Source organism: Bactrocera dorsalis, chromosome 3, assembly GCF_023373825.1.
Source record: "Bactrocera dorsalis isolate Fly_Bdor chromosome 3, ASM2337382v1, whole genome shotgun sequence".
In the NCBI taxonomy this organism is placed as follows: domain Eukaryota; kingdom Metazoa; phylum Arthropoda; class Insecta; order Diptera; family Tephritidae; genus Bactrocera; species Bactrocera dorsalis.
The window spans coordinates 85,769,577-85,793,327 of record NC_064305.1 but is presented as its reverse complement, the minus strand read 5'-3'; the positions used below and the strand labels follow the sequence as shown (position 1 = coordinate 85,793,327).

Sequence of the window (23,751 nt, the reverse complement as noted above, 5' to 3'; positions counted from 1 at the left end):
TCGACTTTTTCGAAAGTTCGCGATATAAAATATCAAATCACATTTCATGTTTCTATATTTGACGAACTCGCCCCAGTGTGACCATCCGAAAAATCACTGATTTTCACGATTTTTTTATGTTGAAATTAACTAATCAATCCGATTTTTTTTTTTTTTGTAAATCCAATCCACGATTGCGGTCGCAATTTTGCCGTTTTTCCGACAGTTTTTCGTAGACAAACATAAGAAGATTTCAAAAAAAAAAAAATAAATAATAAAGCTTCAATAGTGCGATAGCGAATGATGTTAAAACTTTTCTCTCCAAATTGGAACTCGATATCTTAAAAACTCTTCCTTTGAGAACGGAAACCGTTTTGAAAAACACCATTCTGAGAAAAATGCGTTTAAGGATTGGAGTCGCTATGTTCCCCACTCTGTTCCCTTTCAACAAGAAACGCTGTAGCGACCGTAATAATTTGAATTTCACTTTCAAAATTTGAGAGAATGTTCATTACAGTGTAAACTATCCAATAATGTATCAAAAACAAAATCGATTTGTGAAAATTCCACACTGAGACGATCCCTTAAACTCGATTTTGTGACACACCACATGAATTTTGTAATATAAATTACAACTTGTTTCCGAACTCAACCTAATTATTTAAACACAAAAAATGTAATTGTTGCAAAATAAGTTGTTAATAGTGCTCAATTGTATATTTTATCATACTAACACATCTGCATACATGGTATATATAGTATACATAGCTATACAAATACATAACTGCATAATTACACTAAACACTCATTGGACATTCATATGTGATAACTGTACTGCATGTAAACTCGTACTCCGCGCTACGGCTTCAAGTATTTTGTTCTGCTATTACTATTTATAAACATGCATACATATTACATATACATATGTATGTATATATGTATAAGCATGCCCACTATTTATTGAAGTTTATAAAACTGTTGATTTTCTATCTATAATAAGTTATAAATAAGGAAATTTTTACTGTATAAATATTTTGGTGTAAAAAATATTGGTTTGAAAGTAATTTTGAAACGTACATAGTTCCATGAATACACTCATACATACATACACACTAGGGTGTCCGTTATTCTACAATATGATTTTTTTTAACGCCAACTATATTTCCAGTTTTTGGCCTAAAAAAATGCCACAACGTAAATAAGCTATTTATTTTCGATTAAAACGGGTCTCAATCATTTTGCTTTCTCTGTATATTTTACATGGAATTTTGGTCTTTTGCAATAAATTCTAATACACAATTTTCCGCTGTACAAAAAAGATCCGAAGAGTTTTTTTTTATAAAAAACACTGCTTTAAAAGTTACACGCAGTCAAAGTATTATGCTACTGACTCGTGGTGCAAACGCCAAGAGTTGTCGTACAGTTTGTGCGGTCGGAAGGAATTCGGAGTGCATTACACCTCGATAATCGACGAAAACTGTCAACATAATCTTGATTTTTGACCTTTTTTTACATGTTTTTTTCGGCATCGGTTCACCTTTGCTAGGATATTCGGCCGATTGATCAAATGTTTCCACGTCGTAAGCATATATCCAAGCCTCTTCGGCAGTAATAATACGTTTCATGACATTCTGGTAATCAGAAAGCATTGTATCACAGACCTTAACCTTATTTGACGAATGAGTTTTCGATGGAAATTTAGATTAAAAAGTCTTACTATATTTTACCCATCGAAAATCGCTTTTTTGTTTTTCAAATCATATTTTATTAAGATTTAAACACTTTTGCATGCGTGTGAACCAATTGTCGAAGTACTTTTGCCACTCAGATTGAGTTATCTCCAAAACATGCCTTTCAACGCAGTAACCTCCTCTTCAGGTTTCGAAGAACCCTGACCTCTTACTTTATTTTTCACAAACTGAAATAAAAAGAAGTCATTCGGTGCTAAGTCAGGACTATACGGAGGATGGCTCATTAAATCGAGTGCTCAAAATGCCGTTGTTTCAGTCGATATGTGGGAGCTTGCATTATCGTGGTGAAGAGCGATCCGTTGTTGTTGTTGTTTGAATGGATACCTATTCCTCCTTAGGATGGTAAGGATTCGCTATATTGTCGTCGACGTCATCCAACGGTAGGCCTAAGAAACGTGCTGCTTCGATTGGGTCGGACCAAAGGGAGAGCGGTGTCAGATGATCTGACTTCGGTGGATGCTTTCTCTAATTTCTTGAAAGACAACTAGCAAACAAATATTTTTCACCACTCATAATTTACCAGAATTGTTCTAGTGCTTTAGATGCGACATGCCCAGTTTTTACAAAAAACAGGCAACCATTTGCTTGGAAGTGCTTGGTACGAGAATAACTTTTGTCGAATTCTGCTCATCTGGGAACGATTCATCACCTGTCAAGTTGTTAAAGACGTGTTTCAAAGCACCGTTATCGTGTCCTTATTAACAGTACGTTCCCCCAATCGTCGGGAGCCTTTTTTGAGTGATCGAAAAATTGAGTGAAATCCAATATGAACAATTTTTGTTTACAGTTAAATGTTCATGGAATATACTAATCCCATAGTTGTCTTAATCTTAAGATAAATTACATGACGATCTTGCAATATCAGTTTACGCATAATATCAATATTTTCCAGCACAACAACTGCTTTTGAACGACTTTCGCGAGATTCGACTTAAAGTGATCTAAGATCTCGATTGAATTCATCATATCATCGATAAATACTGGTTCTTAATGGAGTTTCATCGCCAAAAATTGAATTAAGTTTATCGATGTACTATTGTTATTTTGGGGTTTACATGGGCTTACGGATTTCAAAGATCTGCTTTTTTATTGGTTTATTAAATTCTACAACTTTTAGAATATTGTATTAAATTTTAAAGTTGATCCGAGTTATAATTTGGGAGGTACAGCCGTGACAATTTGGCTAAGTGCGCCGCCTTAAACCTGTTTCTCTAGAAACTGCGTTTTTGAAGTCGATTGGGAAGATTCCTGAGAACTACTCAACCGATCTTCATGAAATTTTACACTGGTCTTTGAGACACAATTCTTAAAACTTGGACGAAGAATTTTTTTCCGATTACAAAATTATTTGAAAGAAAAAAACGACGTAAAATTCTAATAAAATATTTAATTTTTTGTATGAAAACAAAATTGTTGCAAAAGGCTGTTTTTTACCCAAGGAAACCCATGTAACCCCATAATCCACGTAAAAGGTTACAAAAAATAATCGCACGAAAATATTCGCGATTTAACTCCATTATTTGTTTATGTTGGATCAATTTTAGGGCCAAAACTGTAACTTCAGAGGCGCTTGCAAAAAAACAAAATAAATTTGAGAAATAGCGGACACCCTACTGCACACATACATACTACACATTATATTTTGGAGGGCTCAATGCAATGACTACATAATTAAACATAAATACAACAAATGGGATAAATAAAATGATAATCGCTAATGTATATTACCTTAGTATATATATACAAATATACTTACATATATGTATATTGTTTATATATATGTACGTATATATATACATACATACATTCATATAAATAGATAAAATAGCTCAATAAAAATAAATTCATTTATGCAAATGTAAAGATTTTCGGTGTAAAACTGTAACGCTCACCTCTAAAATACTTTAAAATTTACACAAACACAGACTATTTCATTACAAATAAAATATTTGATTAATAAAATAACGGCATTTCTTATTTATTTTCGGCGCAGATTATAATAGATTTTTTTATACAGTTATTCACAAAAGTTTTACCGAAACAAAGTGTTAAAAAAATAAAAAGTTAAAAATATATATTTTTTTATAGATTACAAAAACAATATTTTTTATAGTTTACAAAAATATATTATAGTTAAAAAAATATATTATAGTAAGAAGTCTCAGTACGCGACGATTTCTAGCTCTTCGTCGTGGTGGGTGCATCGGGCACTATCATATCGTTTGGCAATTCACGCACCAGCGACAGCAATTTGTCCAACTTTTGCACCTGCAGCGTATTCTGATCGAGATACTGTTGCTTTTTGGGCGGCTTCACCATCAAACGCAAATTGGGTGACAGCTTTAGCGAGGTCACAGTGCTCCTGCAAGCATCACAAAAACAAACACAAAATTAATACAAACTTATACCACTCAAGGTGAGTAACCTTCCGTCACACTCACTTGTCATCGCCGACAATAAGGAAGGGCAGATTCTCATTGAATACTAAACGCGTTAGCTTGTTCTTGCGTTTCGGCACGACCGCTTGCACACAAATCGGCTTGTACTTGTTCACATTTAAATCGAAGACGAACACTTTGCCCTCATTGGTGCAGGCGGCAAAGACTGTGCTCGAGAAGGGCGCCCACTTGACATCGCCGACAGAGGAGCCCAGATCGAAAATGAACAGTGGTTCCGGTCGCATATCCTCCCACACTTTGACGCGCCAATCGCCGCTGCACGAAATGAAAATATTCGAATTGTAGCGATTGAAATCGATGCGATAGACAGTGAGATGATGTGCATTGTAGGTCATTAAATATTTCGAACTATATGCTATACTGCATTTGTAGATTAGACCCTCTTCGGTGCCGACTAGATAGATTTCCGGATTGGTCGGATGGAATTTCATGCAAGAACCACAACTGCGTAACTGTACTTCGGTGCCGTCGGGTCCCTCAACAATGCCGTTCGTAAGAAAGAGCGTTGTGATTGTCGTAATCATGAAGTCATTCTGCATAAGTACCCAGTTGAAGACCCGACCATCCGTTGAGACGGAGTAAAAATTGATCTCACCGTCCGCCATATCGGGACCCCACTTGATCTGTGAATGAAATGTGTCAAAATTGATTAACAATAAAGGTTTTTGAGCTTTTATTGACGTAGTCCAAGTGGACGCACTCTAGTGTTGAGACCTAATGGAATGAAAATTGGAAGCAAATGTATCTCTACATACCTCCCATGCACATTCCGAATGCTTATTATGTACACCCACCGACAGATAAAGCGGCTTCTCGTAGTTCTCTCTTAAATTATAGACTGCCACACTGCCGTCGTACATGCCTAGAAAATAAATAAGCGTCCATAGTTATTGTTGTACAGTATTCGTGAAATAAAGCGAACCTATTGCGACTAAAAACGGATATGTCGGATGGATATCGCAACACATGACGCCGCTCTCCGTCGATACTGTGGAGTAAATATACAAAAAGTGACTTCATACATAACATTACATAACAAAAGTGACTTGCTTACTTATATAGTCCGGATAGGAGGGGTTCTTCACGGTAAAAAAGCAAATCGCGCCCTCATTCGGTTGCTTCATAAACTCATCTATGGGTTATCATTACATACAAGATCACTTATTCAAATTTTTATTGCGACACTTACGCGAACCGTAGCACACGGCAAATAAATCGTAATACATCGGATTGAATAGCAAATCGGTGACACTTAATTTTCGTATGCGATCATAGTTGAATTTCCAAAGCGGTAGCAAGGTGCCCTCTTGTTCTCTGTACTCGTCAGCCGGATCTTCCCAATAGCGATAGTCGTTGGCGATCTCCTCGTATATATTTTGATTTATCATACGCTCCAATATCTGCCACGCCTTGAGATACTTCTTATTGAGTAGTTCGGCTTCGGCTGCCTTATCCAACTTTTTCGCGCCGACATCTTTTCGATGTCCGCCCCGCTTATCGTCCTTCTTCTCCTTCTCCTTTTGCTGCTGTTCAAAGTCCTCTGCATAGCTGTCGTAAATCTTCCATTGCAAGACATTGGCGCCATACTGAGAGCGAGGTGGAGGTATGGTTTGTGTTTCAACACTCTACATTTGTGTGGAAGAAGAGTTTAATATAGTAAAGTCATTTCTACGTTATGTTTCACAGTGACTTGCCCTTCTCGGATTGGTATAGGTTAGTGCAGAACGTTCACAGAAATTAAACTGATTTAACAATTTTCGCTTTCGTCCGCCCGTTGCCGGTGCTGCAGTTGGCGCTCCTAAGCACAGATACAAATATGAAGATTATATAATTATTTCTTCTCTCTAAATAAGTCGTCTAAATGAGTTTCTTCTGCTCTAAACGAGTTACGAGTATTTATTTATATATTAGCTCACCTGCTGTTTCTCCGCCCTCCTCGGCTGCTGCAGCCTCAGCATCTGCAGCACCTTCCTCAACTGCCTCTTCTTCTTCACCCTCTAGCTCTTCCTCCGGCATTTCTTCATCCGCTTCTTTAGCTTGCTTTGCTGCCTTCTCCTCACCCTCTTCTTCCTCTTCCTCCACTTTTGGGATACGACTTTTTCTGTCTTCAACTTCGGTCTCAATGAAGGAACCAGTGAGTGTGGGTAGTGGGTACCCTAAGGTTTAAGATAAACACAATTTTACTTGGTTACTTTGGTTGCTATAATGTAAAGAAGTTATCAACCGATTTCGCCCATCTCCTCCATTTGTATTTTCGCTTCATCCGAATCTATATGCAAGGCACTGCCCTCCATTTGCATAAGTGTTACGGTGTTTCCAGCAATCGGCACCTGCAAGTTGTTACTACATTGTTATTTAGCTCTTACGTGCAATAATTTACTTCACAATATAAAAGGTAGTTATTTTATTGAATAGAACTTTTGGAGAGCTATCTATGTTAGTTCGATCGCTGATTTTCAGCAAAGAAGATCTTTGACGTAAAGAAACTCAAACAAGATCCAGTACAATCGAGATTCTTCAGATCGGATTTTATGGACGATTCATCTTGATGTCTTATGATCTCTCAACATAAATTTTTTAATATATAAAACAAAACCGTACTTTTGATTTTATTGGTCATACTCAACTACTAAAACTTTTATGATAGTAGCCCAATTTAGATGATCTAAACAGAATCCACAGGATTCTCACGTAGTATTTAAGAGAAGTTTGTTTCATAACATTGTTCCAAGCCTTGAAAATATTTCGAGAGGGCAATACTACTTTGAGGATTTAGCTTTTAAGGCAGCTAAAGTGAGTAGTTCCTTGGAAGTCGTATGCACATTTTCAGGGTGATATATCAAATACTGAGGTTCTGGTTCGCGTATTCACAGACATACAAACGGACAGTTAGGCGAACATGGCTAAGTCAATTCTGCTCTATTATTAAAAGATATGATGCGGATCCGCTCGAATGCTTTTGGAAGATATTTTGGGTATGGAAAGTGTTCTTGTTCGACTCGTCGGATAAAGCTGAATTTTTTTCAAAAACAGTACCTAATCATAGCTCTTTGGACACGCTTCATCGTGGGAATTCCGATCGCACATTCCTCAAGAGCATTATAACTACCAATCATCGGAATGGAGGGAAAAAACGAGACGAAACTAAAACAATCACGCCTAGCCGCTCAAATATCAAGGTGGCTCATTGGTTTTTTCGATACTGGGTTGGTGCATCATGAATTTGTTTAGGAGGGACAGACGGTCAATAAGGAGTTCTATTTTTCCATAGTGAAGCGTTTGCGGGAGAACATCCGCCGAAAACGGCCGAAAATAAATTTTGATGAATAATTAAATAATTTGCGTTTTATATACAATTTCTGGATACTAATTTGTCACAAAATACATATATACATATATATTATTGGGCCACCGAGGCTTCCTTTTGGGTATCACAAAATTCGTAACAAACATTTTCAGTTTATAATAAAAGTAAATAAAATTTATAATTAAACGCACACTGACCTGAACGAAGGCGCTATCCTTGAAGCTGTACACAACCAAATTGTGTATGACATTTGTATTTGTTGTGGTCAACACCCTGGTCACCTCCTCGGCCAACTCAGCTTCTGTTAACTCCAACTGATCATCGGGCTTGAGTAACTGGCGCGACTTAATCCAAGCATCGAAATCATCAGCGTCCCCGCCACCATCTTTGATGTTCGATTTCGAAACTGATTTGATCTGTTAGAAATTCGATTTCGATAATTGCGTTAAGAGAGTTTAACTTTGGGTTAAAAGTAAAGGATTTATTTATAAAATATAAAAATTTTATAAAATATTATGCAGTCAAGGGGTGTTGTTATATAATTAACTGCACTTTTTTAATAAATAGTGCGAGAGTGTTTTCTTGTAGCTATTACTAAATATAAACAGCTAGTAGTTAAAATAACTAGCATACATACTTACAATGTCATATTTATTTGTATAAAGTTTAAGAGACTCACTGATAGTAAAATGTGTTCATTAATCAATATAAATATATATGTAGAAATCATGCAAGCCTTCATGCTATGGCTATATGTAGTTATTTACACGTTTGCCGCTTTATGGAAGTCAGTTACCTGCCGCCCATGTGACCTTGTTGGCGTACCCTCTTCACTAATCAGCTCATCCATTTGACCATCGGTAGTGTGGTCAGCAGTGGTCATAATGCTATAGGTGCCGTTATTCAATGTATCACAACAATTTGCAAAACTATATTTCAATATTGTTGTTCAATTGTTTACTACAGTTTGAGAATTTATAAATTTTTAATGGTTTTAAAATATTTTTTTACTGCAAGAATTATTATTTTTTAATTGTTTATTATCGTTTTATGGCAAAATAAATTATAAAACATTATTAACATATATTCAGTTTATTTTTTTATTAAATTATTGGATTGTCGAAAAAGTCTTTTCGTATTTCTAATCAAACTTTAACTTATTTTTTATTTATAATGAACTTCCATCAGTGTAAAACTTCTGGTTCTGGTTTCTCGGCGAAACATGTGACACAGGCTTCCTTGAGGCCAACTTTAAACCATTAAGGGAGTTCTGCATTGACCGAAACAAATGGTAGTCCGATGTTGCAAGATTAAGGCTATATGGTAGATGCATCAAAACTTCCCAGCCAAGCTCTCCCATTTTTTCTCGAGTCATCAAAGATGTGTGTGGTTCAGACGAAACCTGTTACCATTCGTTTCAGAAATATTTCGATTTCATTTCGTTTTAGTAAAGAATCTCAGATGTTAATTCGGTCCATTAAATTTTTCACAGACAATTCATGTGGTACCCAAACATTGAGCTTCTTTTTGTAGCCAGCCTTTTCAAATGGTTTAAATTCGTTTGATGATTAATGTTAAGTTCCGATGTCATGGCTGCTTATGTGACGGTCCTGGTCAATCTTTTCCATAATTGCATCGACTTTTTCAACGATAGGTCGACCAGAGCGAGCTCTATCTTTCACATCCAAATTTCCAGAACGAAATCGAGCGAACCATTGTTGTGCTACACGAATTGATGCAGCATCGTCTCCGTAAGCTTCACAAATTTGATTGGTGGCTTTTTTCATACAAAAATTTCAAAATATAGCGAATTTTTTCATTATTTTCACTCATTTTTGAAAAGCTTTTTTCCAACGTCCCCGAATTTAATTTTTGGTTAAACGAAGCTTAAACTCTCACTTTTCCAACACTATCTGATATGACACAATGTGATTGGTAGCACTCGAGATACAGTACGACAACATGCAGCATCTAATGACAAAATACGAAAAGACTTTTTCGACTACCCAATATTTTAAAATAGTTATATTTATAATTTTTTATAGTTTTTTCTGAAAAATTTAAATTAATTTTTTTTTTTAATAATTTTAATTCAATCACGAATTTTATTTTTACATTATTTCATGTATTTCATTCAACATCTCATGCGCCGGTTGCAAAGTTGATAAATATCGCATATTTTAAAACACCAAATATTTTAAATAAAAATAAACATATTTACAGCATAAAATGTGAATGAGTTAGAGCTATTTTGTAGGTATACTTTCTAGGTCCGCCAATCATAATGGAATAATACATAAGCGAAACGAGCCAATTGCATATTTACAATAAAATTTTATTAATAATTTATTCTCATATATAATCCAAATACAAACAAATTTTATCGTGTATAATACAATTATATACATTGCCGTTGATATTACTTAAAATAATATGCTAATAAATACTAATTTGTTCTAACTACCGCTTTATTTGCGATTTTCCACATCTTGCCAATCAAACGACTGATTTACAACTAAAACTGCCGCGAAACACTTGAAGGTAATTGACAGGACTACCTAGGACTCAAACCACCACACACATACACACTGCGTGTTTACACAACCACATGTAAACGGTGAAGCAAATTTGTTTTCTACATTGGCACTGTCGTGACGCTGTCGTGACTGACGCGTCGTCACCTGCAACAGATATTCGCACAGAGCACGGCGACTGCTATCACTGCTGAATGACGGAGAAGTATGTAACTGCAAATTGGCAGATTGACGTAGTCGTAGAATCGAAATCAACGAAAACCGTGAATGAAAACTCTTAAGAGTCTAACTTAGAAGGTTCAGAATGGTTTTTGTTTTTCTGTGCTAAAATTATACGTAAATTCGTATTTTTGCACGCGCAGCCAAAGAAAACCCAGCAAAGCAAAATACATTTAATACAACCAGGAACAGTAGAGACAAAACTGAACTGAACGGGAATGATTGTAGTGAGATTCTTGGATTAACATTTTTTTGCAGAGCACCGAGTCACCCTAAGAACACAGGGCCCGTAAAGGATTGTCTCCGGTCGAGGTGATATCTCGTTCTCTGTTTTTGTTTGTAGAGGTTCCATGGGTTTTGGACATACAATCTTGAGAACTTGTGCGCTCGAGGCTAGCTGCGCTAAGTGCGCCGTCCTTAAACTCATTTTTCTTGAAACCTCGTTTTCGAAGTCGATTAGCAGGATTTCTCGAAAACTACTTAACCGATCTTCGTGACATTTTTTACTGGTCTTTGAGATACAATTCTTAAAGACTTGGACGAAGGATTTTCTTCGATTACAACTGTTTGGAAACAAAAAAGTTGCGAAATTTTAATTTTTTTGTAAAAATGTCTGTTACAAATCCAATTTTCAGTTTTTTGTCCTTTGTCCAAGTTCTAAGTTAAGGCCTTAACTAAAACACATATTTTTTCACTTTAGATGATCCTGTAAGGAGTTATCGTGGCAACGCGGGCGCACTTTTTTCCGCGGAAATGGCGTCGCATGGCCGAATTTAAAATATTTTTTTCCAAAAATTTCAGAGTTTCTTTGTTAATAGTGTATGTTTGTAACAATAAAAAATTCTGATAAAATATTTCATTTTTTATATGAGTAAAAATTGGTGGAAAAAGGCTGTTTTTATCCGAAGAAACCCATGTAACTCCTTAACATAATGAAAATTTCGCGTTAATTTGTAAAACTATCTCTGAAATACATATTCCGAAGACATATGTATAAAAGTAAGCTAAACATAATTTACTACTATTTATATATACATATATATTTTTTTTCTTTTGTGAAAAAAAGCCTGATTTGCAAAGTGCCTATAGAACACTTTTACCCAAGTTGAGTGTTCAATAAGGACCTAGTAAGGACCAATTACGAAGCACTACTTACCGTATCTGACTGCTGGGCAATGGTAGTGCGAGTTATGTATGTATATACAATATATATGTATATATCGTTATGTACTTCAACTCATAAGTGTTGGTATGAGTAGAGGAATGCATTGAAAATTAAGTACTGTGTTGGCAAGGGAAATTCGCAAATAATTTGATATAATTACTTTTATGAGCAGAAGTCAGTATATTGTCAGAGGTCACGGTTTGCAGAAATGCCAATTTCGTTATTTATAAATAACTGCGAGTTTTACTTGGGTATAGACAGCTTGGCGCAGTTAATATATTACGCTAACGGTATTAAGAGGTTCATCATCGCGCTAGAAATTTATAGTAGTGAAATTCACAAGAGAAAAGTAAAAGAAGTGCTATAATATTAATTTTCGAAAATAATAAAATTCCGGAATAAAAAAGTGCACTAAAAATATTTTCAAAAATATATACGAGATAAAACATCTAAAAGTAAACTGTTAATATTGTTACCGTCAAAACAAAAAAAAAAAACAATAATAATTTATGAAGTAAGATTGAGATAATCAAAGATCAAAATATATTTATATATTATATTATTTTAGGTTTTTTGTAAGTTTGTATGCATGGAGTATTCTAAAGTCAGAAATATTTATTTAGCTGTTTATTGCGATTATGGGTCTGAACAGTTGATAAAAACATCTACAGCACACCTCTTAGCTGAATACATAAAGTATTTATATTCTATCTATTTACTTTCTACACAAAACACACAAAAATATTGAAATTTGCGAATTCGTAAATGCATTTTGATGCAGTCTAGTGCTTTGCGTGATAAAAGCTAATAAAATGAACTTTCAAGGAACAGTTTTTCAGTGCATTCTGACTGAAAATTTCTAAAATTAATATTTTCCTTCGGCAGATTCACGGGCATGCATGTCACGGAGTAATTATTGATATTTGTGAACGTAGTCTACACCCCGATAGAACGTCAATCTGATATCGAAGTGTAGCATGCCGTTTCAGCATTCGTGATAGGCTCTCTAAGAAAAAGTGGCAACCCAATGGCCTCCGACCATTCGGTGGGCTTTAAACTTTAAGATATAGTGTTTTAGTACATTCACATTCTCAGGGCACATGTTTTAATATATCTTCCTCTTCAAAAGACAACCGTTGGTCGGTATGAGCCGAGAACACGAAACTTCCCCAATTTACTTCTATCATTTGCGTGGTTACACCAGTTGTATATCCCAAGTGCGGACAGGTCCCTATACACTTGGTCCTTCCATTGGATGCTGTCAGTTTGCGATCAAAGGAATGGAAGGTTTTTTGACTATAATTTCGAATTTTTAAACCACTGTTAATCTCGGTTTTCGTGGGGACCGTCTACAGGCTTAAATTAAATTCTGTAAATTTACACTATTTTTTTAATGTAAGGAAGAAAATACCTCCTTGTATTAAATTTAACGCAAAACATACACTTTGTCAAAGGAGACTCATCTGCTTCCCAGGCGGGTACTGAACATCCGTTTGAAGTCGAGCTAAAGTGAGAAGGCGAAACATGCACTCCACAGGGTAGTTCAGTAGGTTTGGGACTCGCCACGTAAAAAACCCTACCAATGAAAAGGGACCAACAGCCTCGGATAAGTGACTCCCTTTTGATGACGAACATGGCAAACGCAACAAGGATTAAGGGCATGCACCTGAAATGTTCGGTCCCTTAAATGGGAAGGTTTAGGTTTTTTTAGATTAAAGGCTAATATCACCGCCGTGCAAGAAATGCGTTGGACGGGGCAAGAACTGAGGCGAGTAGGTCCTTTCGGCATTTATTACAGTGGCCATATAAAGGAGCGCAAGTTCGATGTGGGATTCGTGGTGAGAGAGAGACTCCGCCGCCGAGTCTTGGCATCAAAGCAAGGTTCTTCAACATATCGCTGATTTGCGCCCTCGCTCCGACGAAACAGAAGGACAATGTGACCAAGGATGCGCTTGGACCGCACCTATGATAGCTGCCTTCTTCATGATGTCAAAAACATGCTTGGCAACTTTAACGCCAGGATGGGCAAAAAAGATATCTTTGGCACAACAAATTCAGCCTCCATGATGAAACATATCCAAACGGGTTAATTCAGCCTGAGTCGACTTCACCGGGCCCAAAATATGATTATCTGTAGAACTAAATATAACCCCTTAAATATGTGAAATATCGGTTATCAGAGGGTTAAGCCCGTAGCATTTAACAACTTTATGATATAAAGACAAAATGAAACTTCGCAAATGACCTTTATAAAACTTTATATTTGCCAATATTAAGCAATCGGTTTAAAAATGCATTCGAAACTGAGGCAGCCTTCAAATACATGGAGTATATAAATATATACTGGCATATATACACACATACTGATGCATATATAGCTATATCTGTTTGGGTGCTGGTATGTGTGCTCTGATTATTTACATGTATATGTAAGTGTGTTAGTTACCTTAAGTTTCGAACCTTTCCTTCGGTCACCTCCTGCACCACCGCCAGCAAGGCGTTGCTGCAGTTGTTGCTGTTGTTGCAGCTGTTTATTTGGCATAATGCTTTAAAAAGTTTTTAATAGCCGCCACTAATGTAAATAAAGAAAAAATATATATCGCGAAAATATCCGCACGGTATTGCCCTGCACACGCACGTACACACACACACATGCAATGGCAAAAATGCACACTAAATAAGATACGCGTTAATTTTTCTTGCGGAAAACAGAATCCACGTCGAGTTTATTTAATTTTGAAAACGTTATAATATACTGAAAATGCAATTATTTGAAGAAAATATCTTTGTGACTTTTCATATTTTTTTAATATTTTGAATATTTTCTTTTCTTCCATTGACGTTCAACTGCTCTTTTCATGTTTTCTTACCGTTGTTTATTTATTGCTCATTTTCTCGATTAAACACTCGGTTCGCCTTTTGCCTTTCGTCGTCAAGCATTAAAGTTGCTATAGAAATTATTCAAATGGTTTTAGTTATCGATTAATCGAACTTGGTTTGTGATTTTTATATCTGGATATATAGTAAATGTGTATGTATGTAAGTGTATATGTATAAGTAAGTATTGGATATTTTTTGCAATAAAATAAAAGAAGTAAGGCCAATAGAGGAGCAAAGCTCAAAGCTTAAAGTCTACTAGTATAATTAATATTTAACTCAAGACAGTCTGCGCAAATAGTTCTCCTCAATGACTTTAGAACTGGCTGAGCAAGGCACTGGGCATTAAAACATATGCCAAAAAAATAAGCACAGTGCACAGGTTGTCGGTACTAAGATTTATCAGTGCTTTCCGAACAATACAATCAAGTGACTCTACTGGCCAGTATGCCTCCCATTGACATTCAGAGATTATAGCAGCCAAAGGAGATGAGAGAGTCAGAAGCTTAACAGTATGGCAGCAGTGGTGACAGAACCTCACTCAAAAGATGGTGGACCCATAAACTGATACCAGACATTCATTCGTGGATCGACAGACGACATGGGAACCTGGATTTGCACCTAACCCAAATACTAAGTGGATATGGGTCCTTCAGAAGCTGTACAAAGTCTAGCAGGGCATTTGTTCGAGTTGTTCGACATACTCAGAGTACTTTCAAGATTCTGAGCATGTATTTTTTTTAATGCCCTCGCTTTTTGAGTATAAGGGAAAAACTTAAAACTACACTCGGTGTTGTCCTCGAAACGGCTTTCTCAAACATCACAAAAATGGGCCATATAGAGCAGTTTGGGCGTCGGTCAGTTCGTGCCATAGAGGAGACATAAATGTCTTATCCCACGAAATAAAACTTAATCAAGTGGTACCGCGGGATAGTCTGGAATTGGGAGTAGATTAGGTTTAGCGATTTAACGTTTCCTAAATCTAAAAAGTATCTCAAAAAGTTACGAGTCATCAGGGCCATCGTATCTTAAGACTCTGTGCATAGTAACCTAAACGATGTATGTAACTTCAGCTCACCTTATGTCAATTGACTCAAGCGCAACTTTTGGAACTCCGTAAAGAAGTAATAACGTTCCCCCGGACCAGGTAGATATACATGCGCCAGGAACTCTTCTTCGGTAAAACTATTCGGATCATAAACGAAGGGCGTATTTTGTAAATCATCAACTGCAGACGATGATGGTGTCAACAAAACTGGTTCTACATTAGAAATCGATCTAGATATTGATTCGATATTTCGTTGTGTTGTACTCTCCGATTGTTCCTCATCGTTTTCTTCGGCATCTGGTGGGAATTCTGGTGGACGGTTCTTCAAGCATTCAGCGCGTTTCTCCACAGCATCAATGGCGCGTAGTAAAATCGGGTTTCTGCAATGCAGAAAACAAAAAGCGTGGTAAATATTATTACTAGTACCTAGCGTAAACTCACTTAATGCGGTTCACATATTCATTGATCTCTTCCGTGGTCTTTGTATAGTCATTTAAATACGGATTCTCGGCAATATACTGATTTCGTTTCAAAATAATATCTATATCTATTTCAAGATCCGCATCCAATTGGCAGTCACGTGCATCCAAATGCATTATAGTAGTATTAAATTGCAAAACCTTCAAGATTTCTATACCAGCTTGTTGACTAATGGGCACTGCGCGTAGATCCAATGAGCGGAGGGGCAAATGCTTCAAGAATTCATTGGCAATGCAGCAAATGATTGCCGATTGCGACATTTGTGCGGTTCGCACATTTAAATGTGTAATATTTTGCGTGGCGCAAACCTTTGTGCTGAGCTCATGCAGACCCCGATCACCTAGCGGATTGCCGCCGAGTCCGAGATATTCCAATTGGCCACCATACTGACTAAGGCCGATCGCCAAAAAGTGTAAAGCATGCGCACCAATCAGATTGTGCTCAAGTTCGAGCGATTTTATTGAATTCGTATGGCGGAACAACTCAAACAAACCCAAACCACAATCGTCCTCCAAGCAATCGTAACCGAAATCAATAGTCTCTATACTTTGCAAGCATTTCAGTGACTTTGCGAGTATATATAATTTTCGGGCATCCATGTAACTGCAACGCAGACGGAATATTTTTAATTTTTGCAGAAACGAGATGCCACTATTCCAGAAAATATAAGAATAAAAATTAAGACAATGTTAATTACTTAAGGCACGCGCAACTCACTAAGCCAAACCCTCTATATCGGCGTAGGAGAACTTCAGGTGTCTTTCGTGAAAATCGCGCTTCATATCTGGACCGCGAAACTCTATGGTGAAATTGACTAAGTTGTCGAAAAATCGCAGAAAACGCAAGCTCACATGATGACATAGTCTGGTTGGATAAACGAGCTTCTTTACAGTTTTCAACTGACGTTCCAAATTTCGTCGATCAACCACCAAATACTCTTCGTCCTCCTCGGGTGGTTCGACCACCATATCGAATACTCCCTTGGCTCTGAATTTTCTCTTCTTCTTTTTGCCAACCACAGGCTCTTCAGCGGGCAGTGGTGTTGCTGCCCTTTGCAATTCTCGCACGCGTTGTCGTTCCTGTCGCTCTGCGCGGCGCTTCTGTTGCGCTTCTCTCAATACGCGCGTTCGTTCTTTACGTTCTGCCATGATTTCCTCATACATACGTTCCCATTCCAGTTCTTCTTCCGTTTTGTATACCTCTGACATCTCTTCGAGTGTGCTCGTTTCTCTAGCAGCTAAAAGTTGTTTACTTTTGCCACGTGTCGATTTCACTTCCTCCTCCTCGGATCCTAACTCTTCCCCCAACGTTAGCACGGTTGAACGTGGTGTCACGGTCATTGATTCCACATCCGTAGAATCACTTTCTGACTCTTCAGAGTCATCTAAATGTATGTGCTCTTTGAAAAATCTTTCCGACATCGATTGTAATTTACGTATATGCATTTCTTCGACATAATCCTTTATTTTCTCAGCTATTGGTTGCATTTCATCTAAAGGCCAATACTCAGCCGGACATGCTTCCACCAATTCCACAAACTTCATAGATAATCCAAGACTACGCCAGTTGTATTGTTTTTTGAACGTCAATGTAATATTCTCATTTTTGGACAATACAAAACGACGCCAATACTTATCGTCGGTAATGTCATAGCATTCCTCCAGTGGCAGATCCAAACGTAGCGAGTCATAGTATAAACGTAATTTTAACGGATCCTCAGCCAATAATGGCAGTTGCTTCGGCGTATACGCTTTCGATAAGGTGCTTGTACATAGATCCCTTAGTGGACCCAATTTAGGGTTCTCAATGAATATTTCAGCGTACATGGTGCGGCCTTGTTCAGATTTCAGGGCGCGCGTCTCCAATGATGGTCGATAGACGTCATATGCTATCAAGAGATCGTGTTCCTGTGGTATACCTAATGTATTCATACGTATGGGATTAAAAAAATCCGTCTTAACTTCTGCTTTCGCCTCCTCCATTTCGGTGTATTTATTATGAAATGTTTACTTCTTTAATTAAATAAGACGATACTATATTACGATTATTATATTATTCAAAAATATATGTATTTGCGAACAAATTTTTTTTTACTAGTTACATATTTAAGACAGAATGTCAAGTCTTCAAAAGTATCTATTAATGACAAGTTGTAAAGTTTCGAAATTTTACACAACAGTAAAAAGTTCTCTAATAGAACAATAGGGGCGAAGATCTTGAAATTAGGTATATGAAAGATAGAGCAAGATTTGGGAATGATCGTTCGGAAAGAATTCGGGGTGCCCACTTCTCGAAAATTGAAGAAAAGTGTCAACATAACTTTGATTTTTGATCTGCTTTGACGTGGTTTTTCGGCTTCGGTTCACTTTTGCAACGATATTCGACCGTTGTCGTGGTACAACTTCCAACCGGCTGCGATGTCTTGTCGGACCCGAATGAACCTTTTTGATAAATTTAACATCTGGGAAATTAAAAGAAAACTTAGTCGATGGTCTGAGTTCAAAACTTTACGCCACGAGTCACATTCACATCGGTGTTTGTCGAAGTCGCAGGTCTTCATCAGCGACCTCTTTCTGGCTCTCCAAAAAGGCCTGGTGCCACCGAAACATATCACATCTTCCTAAAGCAACATCTGGGTAAGCCTGCTTGATCATATCAAACGTCTCTGTCGCAGATTTACCGAGTTTCACACAAAACTTAATCGCGTACCTCTGCAAAAATGTTTGTCCTAACTCTCCAGGTGCTCGTTCCTTAGCTACGAACGCCCTCTTTCGAATCCAGTCGGTGCGCGCACACTCCGAAGTACAGTCGCGGCGGAAAAGAATCAAACGTATTTCTTTCAGGACAAGCCCTGTATGGGGGCCTGAAGAAATACTGAAGTATTATTATTAATTTTTAACACCAGATCTTATCATTGTCAGGAAAAGTTTCACTACGACCTGTGGGGTATCTATTGATATATGGATTCGGTTCTTTATTCATTTTCGAAGAAAAATGGGCAAATTTTTAGATAGATTGTACGAACTTTTTTACTATTCATTGGTGCTTTATCTTAAAAGAAAAGGTATTTTTGGTTTTGTAGTCCAAATTACATATATTGTATCATTTTAATTTTTTTCCAGACTTATTAAAAATACATGACAAGTTGTATATATAACGGGTGATTTTTTTGAGGTTAGGATTTTCATGCATTAGTATTTGACAGATCACGTGGGATTTCAGACATGGTGTCAAAGAGAAAGATGCTCAGTATGCTTTGACATTTCATCATGAATAGACTTACTAACGAGCAACGCTTGCAAATCATTGAATTTTATTACCAAAATCAGTGTTCGGTTCGAAATGTGTTTCGCGCTTTTTTATCGACAAATTTTGTTCAGCGATGAGGCTCATTTCTGGTTGAATGGCTACGTAAATAAGCAAAATTGCCGCATTTGGGGTGAAGAGCAACCAGAAGCCGTTCAAGAACTGCCCATGCATCCCGAAAAATGCACTGTTTGGTGTGGTTTGTACGCTGGTGGAATCATTGGACCGTATTTTTTCAAAGATGCTGTTGGACGCAACGTTACGGTGAATGGCGATCGCTATCGTTCGATGCTAACAAACTTTTTGTTGCCAAAAATGGAAGAACTGAACTTGGTTGACATGTGGTTTCAACAAGATGGCGCTACATGCCACACAGCTCGCGATTCTATGGCCATTTTGAGGGAAAACTTCGGACAACAATTCATCTCAAGAAATGGACCCGTAAGTTGGCCACCAAGATCATGCGATTTAACGCCTTTAGACTATTTTTTGTGGGGCTACGTCAAGTCTAAAGTCTACAGAAATAAGCCAGCAACTATTCCAGCTTTGGAAGACAACATTTCCGAAGAAATTCGGGCTATTCCGGCCGAAATGCTCGAAAAAGTTGCCCAAAATTGGACTTTCCGAATGGACCACCTAAGACGCAGCCGCGGTCAACATTTAAATGAAATTATCTTCAAAAAGTAAATGTCATGAACCAATCTAACGTTTCAAATAAAGAACCGATGAGATTTTGCAAATTTTATGCGTTTTTTTTTTTAAAAAGTTATCAAGCTCTTAAAAAATCACCCTTTACTTCCGTCATTGTTAAATAAACATATTTTTATTCGTTAATAATTTGGATGTGGTCCTCTTGGTATGTCAAAATACCAAAAGCGTGACATAATTTCTTTTTTGTTAAACTTATTTGGATCTTCGGTATGGAATTTTGTAGTCGAACTTAAGCTCTCTTCTTCGTATAGTTCTGCTTCGGCGCCTCCTTCTTCTTCTTCTTTTTCTTCGTAGTTTATCTGTTCTAGATGGAAATCAAATATAGAACTTGGTGCTTCACTATCGCGATGAAATAATTTCGGGCGCAACTTCAAGCACTCTTCTTTCGCTTCTACCGCTTCTATTGCGCGTAAAAGGATTTTGTTTCTAAAAGATTTGAAAAGTTATAACTTACTGTATTAAATTGTCCCAAGTACTAAGTAGAAATCAGTAGAAAGAGTACACAGTAAATGGAGAATATGGAAGCACTACTTCTAAGATACTACTTGGCATATACCGAGCTACTCATTTACTGAAAGTTCTACAAGATATTCAACTATAAATATAAAAAGATCATTCGACTGACCTTGTTTTTTTAAGAGATTGATCAATATCTGTTATAGATATCCTGGTATCGCCAATAGCTGGATAAATAAAGAGGAATTTATTACGATTAACCAGAATTTCGAAGTCGACCTCCAATTCGGCAGGTAAGTCACAACCGCGTACATCAAACCTTCGTATTTTATAGTTATTCCTTAATGACTTTAGTATTTCACATGCAACATCGGTATCGATTATAACTCCCGACATATCAATGGCCCGTAATACTCTATGATAAGGTATCAGTTGCTGGGCAATACAATTTTTGATCCCCTCTTGGGAGATTATAGCGCCACGCAAGCATAATTCTCGCACCTGGTCCGTATTGGCAATGTGCAAGCAAAACAAATTCATCGCGTCAGTATTTAAAGTGCTGTGGGCCAAACTCAAATACTGACAGCAACCATCGTAACCGCCGAGTGCTCTCGCCAAATCGCAAATCGATTCAGCGCCGAGCTCATTACCGGTTAGATCGAGTGATACAATTGAGGTAGTTCGTTGGAAAAGTTCATGAAGGCCCTCACCGCAATCATCCTTTAAATTATCGTAGCTGAAATCAACTATTTTCAAGGAGTGAATTGTCTTCAGACTTCTGGTGAGTAAAAATAGCTTATGTGCATTCAAACGACTATTGCGTAGCCGAAAGACTTGCAGACCACTTAAACTTCTTAGGCCCCTGTGTGAGAGTAAGTAATTATGTATTTATGTATATATCTAAATCACCAACTCACTCAGCCAATCGTTCGATGTCACGAGTACTGATATGATAATGCCAATCCTCATATTTGGCTGGTGGCGGCGGACCATTGAACTCAATGCGCAAGGTATTCAAGTATGGAAAATACTTAAGTAGACGCAAATCTACATGATGGCAATAATCTACAATCGCTGGGTCCCTCATTGCCACTTGGAGTTGCCTTATTCTATCTTTATTTAGTGCGTTCAAAGCAATAATGTCTTCTTCCTCTTCTGGCGGCTCAACTTTCATATCGAATACACTGATCATTTCATCATCACCTTTCTTCTTTTGCCTTGCCGCTCTTCTTTTAGCCAATCTCTCCTTTGCTGCTTTCTCTTCGGCCGCTTTAGCAGCTGCCTCGGCTTCAACCTTCGCCCGCTCTTCCGCGTTTCGTTTGTCTTCTTTGCATTCGGCCCGCTTTTGTCGCTTTAAACGTTGTGCCGCCCTCCTTTCCTTCCTTATTAATTTATCTTCATACTCGGTATCGTCACCGTCATACCACAAACTAGTAATTGATCTCGAATTGTAATTCCAAGTTGAGTAGACACTTGTTACACTTGAAAATCCCCGGACAGTATGCAACGGTTGGCTCATTATTGGACTCAACAAAACATGTTTATTTGAACCAGATTGTGAACTTCGCATGCTGCTTTTCCTACTTCCCTCAATTCTACTTTCAGTATCTTCATCCACTTCCGCTTCGAGGTGTTCTTCCGCGCTAACATTACTACTGGGAATAGTCGACGATGAGCCCGATGAGGAACATATCTCATCGCTTCTTATATGCTTGAGTAGATTGCGCTCATCTATCGATCGCAAACGTTCAATATGTAAATCGGTTACGTAAAATTTAATTTTATCTGCTAAACTCTCCATCTCAACTTCATCAAAATATCCCACACTTAATTGTTGCAGGTATTTTTCGAATTTCATTGTGATTCCCTTATTTTTCCAATCGATTTTCTTAACTTGCAAGCCCGGATCATTGTGACGAGTCAAAACATAACGTTTCCAATAGCTTTCATCTTCTATATAGTAACATTTCTCCAAAGGTAGATCAAGGCTCAGCGTTTCATAGTAGGTTCTCATTATAATCGGATCATTCTTAACTAAATCGATCAGTTCGTTCGGCTCGTACATTTTCGATAAAACTTTTGCACATAAATACCATAAAGGTGCGAAACCTGGCGGATGTATAAGCGCATCAGCATATATCCTTTTATCAGCCTCACTTTTCATTAACCTCGTCTCCGCAGAACTTTTATACACTTCATAAGCATTCATTGCACCCTTGTCTTCGGGAAAAACGCCTACAGTACTCTCCTGCATACATCTTAAGTATGTTTCGGATAATCCAGGGTTATTGTCCAAATTACTTGTGACTGTGATTGGTTGACTGGCCAAGCTTGGTTGACTGCCCAAGCTTCTCTTTTGCATTTCCCTGCCGTTTGGAGCAAACAAAAGAAATTATGACGGAATTTAGACTGCAGATCGAATCAGTCGGGAGTTCAAATCCTTCCAAATGAGGACGCGTATAAAAAATATTAAAAAAAAAATTGTAAAAAAATAGCAGTAAAAAATATTTCTAAAAAAATGCGTAAATTATTTTCAGCTTCTATTTTTTAACTGTCATGATTTATGAAAAAAAAAACAATATTGAATTTTTTCGAATTTCGATTTTGATTGTATTGATAAATATAAGTTGTAAGCGTAGTGGCAATCTATAAATAATTGGATATTGATAGATTACATAATCGATATAAAATTTGTCTTCTTTTTCGCACGCCTGCGCCAGTTTTTTTTTATAAAAATAGTTTTCAAGATTGATAGCCAAAGAATCACCGAGTAACTTGTGACAATCCTGCGCCAGGATTTTTTGATACAGTAACTGATTTTTGATAATTTTTATGAAACTCGCTACTGAGTGAAAATCAATATCGAACTTACTCTCTGTATCTTCATTTATGAAATCTTGTGAGTTTGCTTTATAACGGTTTTAATTCATCGATGTATTCCTGTCGTGTTAATCCAAGTCGATAACTGCAAAAAGTAGTCGACCAAAAGGTTTCAAATAGTACTTGTCGACACTAAAATAACCGTGGTTAAAAATGTAACCCATGGAACTTCAGTATTTTTATTATATAGTATATACTCGTATGTAGAAAATAGTCCCTCCCGCGAAAATATTGAGCAATTGAAATGATGACTTTGTGAGATTGTATTTTGAATTCGGTTCATTAGCTCTGCTTGTACTTTTTCGCGACAAAATAAAAAATAATAACAAGAAGAAGGCAAGAAGCACACATTCTAATTATATCGTAATACAAAGGCACGTTCACATTTATTTTTTAACACCAGGCGCTCAGCACTTGGACACAATATAGCACAATTTCGAAATTATTCATTCATAAGTTGAATAAACCTCTAGTTTTTGGCATGAACGTACGAATGCACGAACGTACGAAACGGTGTGTATGTAAACAAAGGTTCATTGAAACATGGGTGAACAATGGATTTACGAGTATACATGTTTT

General features: G+C 37.1%; 4 protein-coding genes across 9 annotated transcripts in view; 1 reads left to right on the top strand and 3 right to left on the bottom strand.

Annotated features, from left to right (window-relative positions):
* Nucleotides 1-23,751, top strand: part of LOC105230125 (atrial natriuretic peptide receptor 1) — a 111,701-nt gene that overhangs the window by 51,338 nt on the left and 36,612 nt on the right. The window contains exon 14 of one of the 3 annotated variants that reach the window (XM_049453587.1): nt 3,342-3,793. The exons of 1 other annotated variant lie outside the window; for it this stretch is intronic. The gene's annotated coding sequence lies outside the window, so the exon portion shown is untranslated. Of the gene's footprint in view, nt 1-3,341; nt 3,794-23,751 lie in introns of those variants that run through there. One more of the 3 variants, XM_049453588.1, reaches the window with a different exon arrangement.
* Nucleotides 1,208-14,292, bottom strand: LOC105227716 (dynein intermediate chain 2, ciliary). Of its 4 annotated transcripts, XM_049453584.1 has the most exons (12): nt 9,961-9,979; nt 8,293-8,456; nt 7,694-7,912; nt 6,414-6,519; nt 6,106-6,345; nt 5,884-5,987; nt 5,379-5,814; nt 5,244-5,321; nt 5,112-5,177; nt 4,945-5,051; nt 4,172-4,812; nt 1,208-4,092 (listed from the first exon to the last, which is right to left on the bottom strand). In XM_049453584.1, the coding sequence occupies exons 2-12, from the start codon at nt 8,377-8,379 to the stop codon at nt 3,909-3,911; spliced, it is 2,268 nt and encodes a 755-aa protein (XP_049309541.1). In that variant the 5' UTR covers nt 8,380-8,456; nt 9,961-9,979; the 3' UTR covers nt 1,208-3,908. The 4 variants fall into 4 exon arrangements, with proteins under 4 accessions (XP_049309541.1, XP_049309539.1, XP_049309542.1 ...); XM_049453582.1 differs by lacking the exons at nt 8,293-8,456; nt 9,961-9,979 and adding an exon at nt 13,861-14,292; XM_049453585.1 differs by lacking the exon at nt 8,293-8,456 and having other exon boundaries at nt 9,961-10,391.
* On the bottom strand, nt 14,228-19,921 carry LOC105227718 (uncharacterized). Its single transcript, XM_011207208.4, has 4 exons — nt 16,537-19,921; nt 15,781-16,470; nt 15,370-15,719; nt 14,228-14,362 (listed from the first exon to the last, which is right to left on the bottom strand). The coding sequence occupies exons 1-3, from the start codon at nt 17,799-17,801 to the stop codon at nt 15,371-15,373; spliced, it is 2,304 nt and encodes a 767-aa protein (XP_011205510.2). The 5' UTR covers nt 17,802-19,921; the 3' UTR covers nt 14,228-14,362; nt 15,370.
* On the bottom strand, nt 19,925-23,325 carry LOC105227788 (uncharacterized). The gene is made up of 3 exons (XM_011207297.3): nt 21,210-23,325; nt 20,462-21,154; nt 19,925-20,262 (listed from the first exon to the last, which is right to left on the bottom strand). Exons 1-3 carry the CDS (start codon nt 22,652-22,654, stop codon nt 19,956-19,958), a joined length of 2,445 nt encoding a protein of 814 aa, XP_011205599.2. The 5' UTR covers nt 22,655-23,325; the 3' UTR covers nt 19,925-19,955.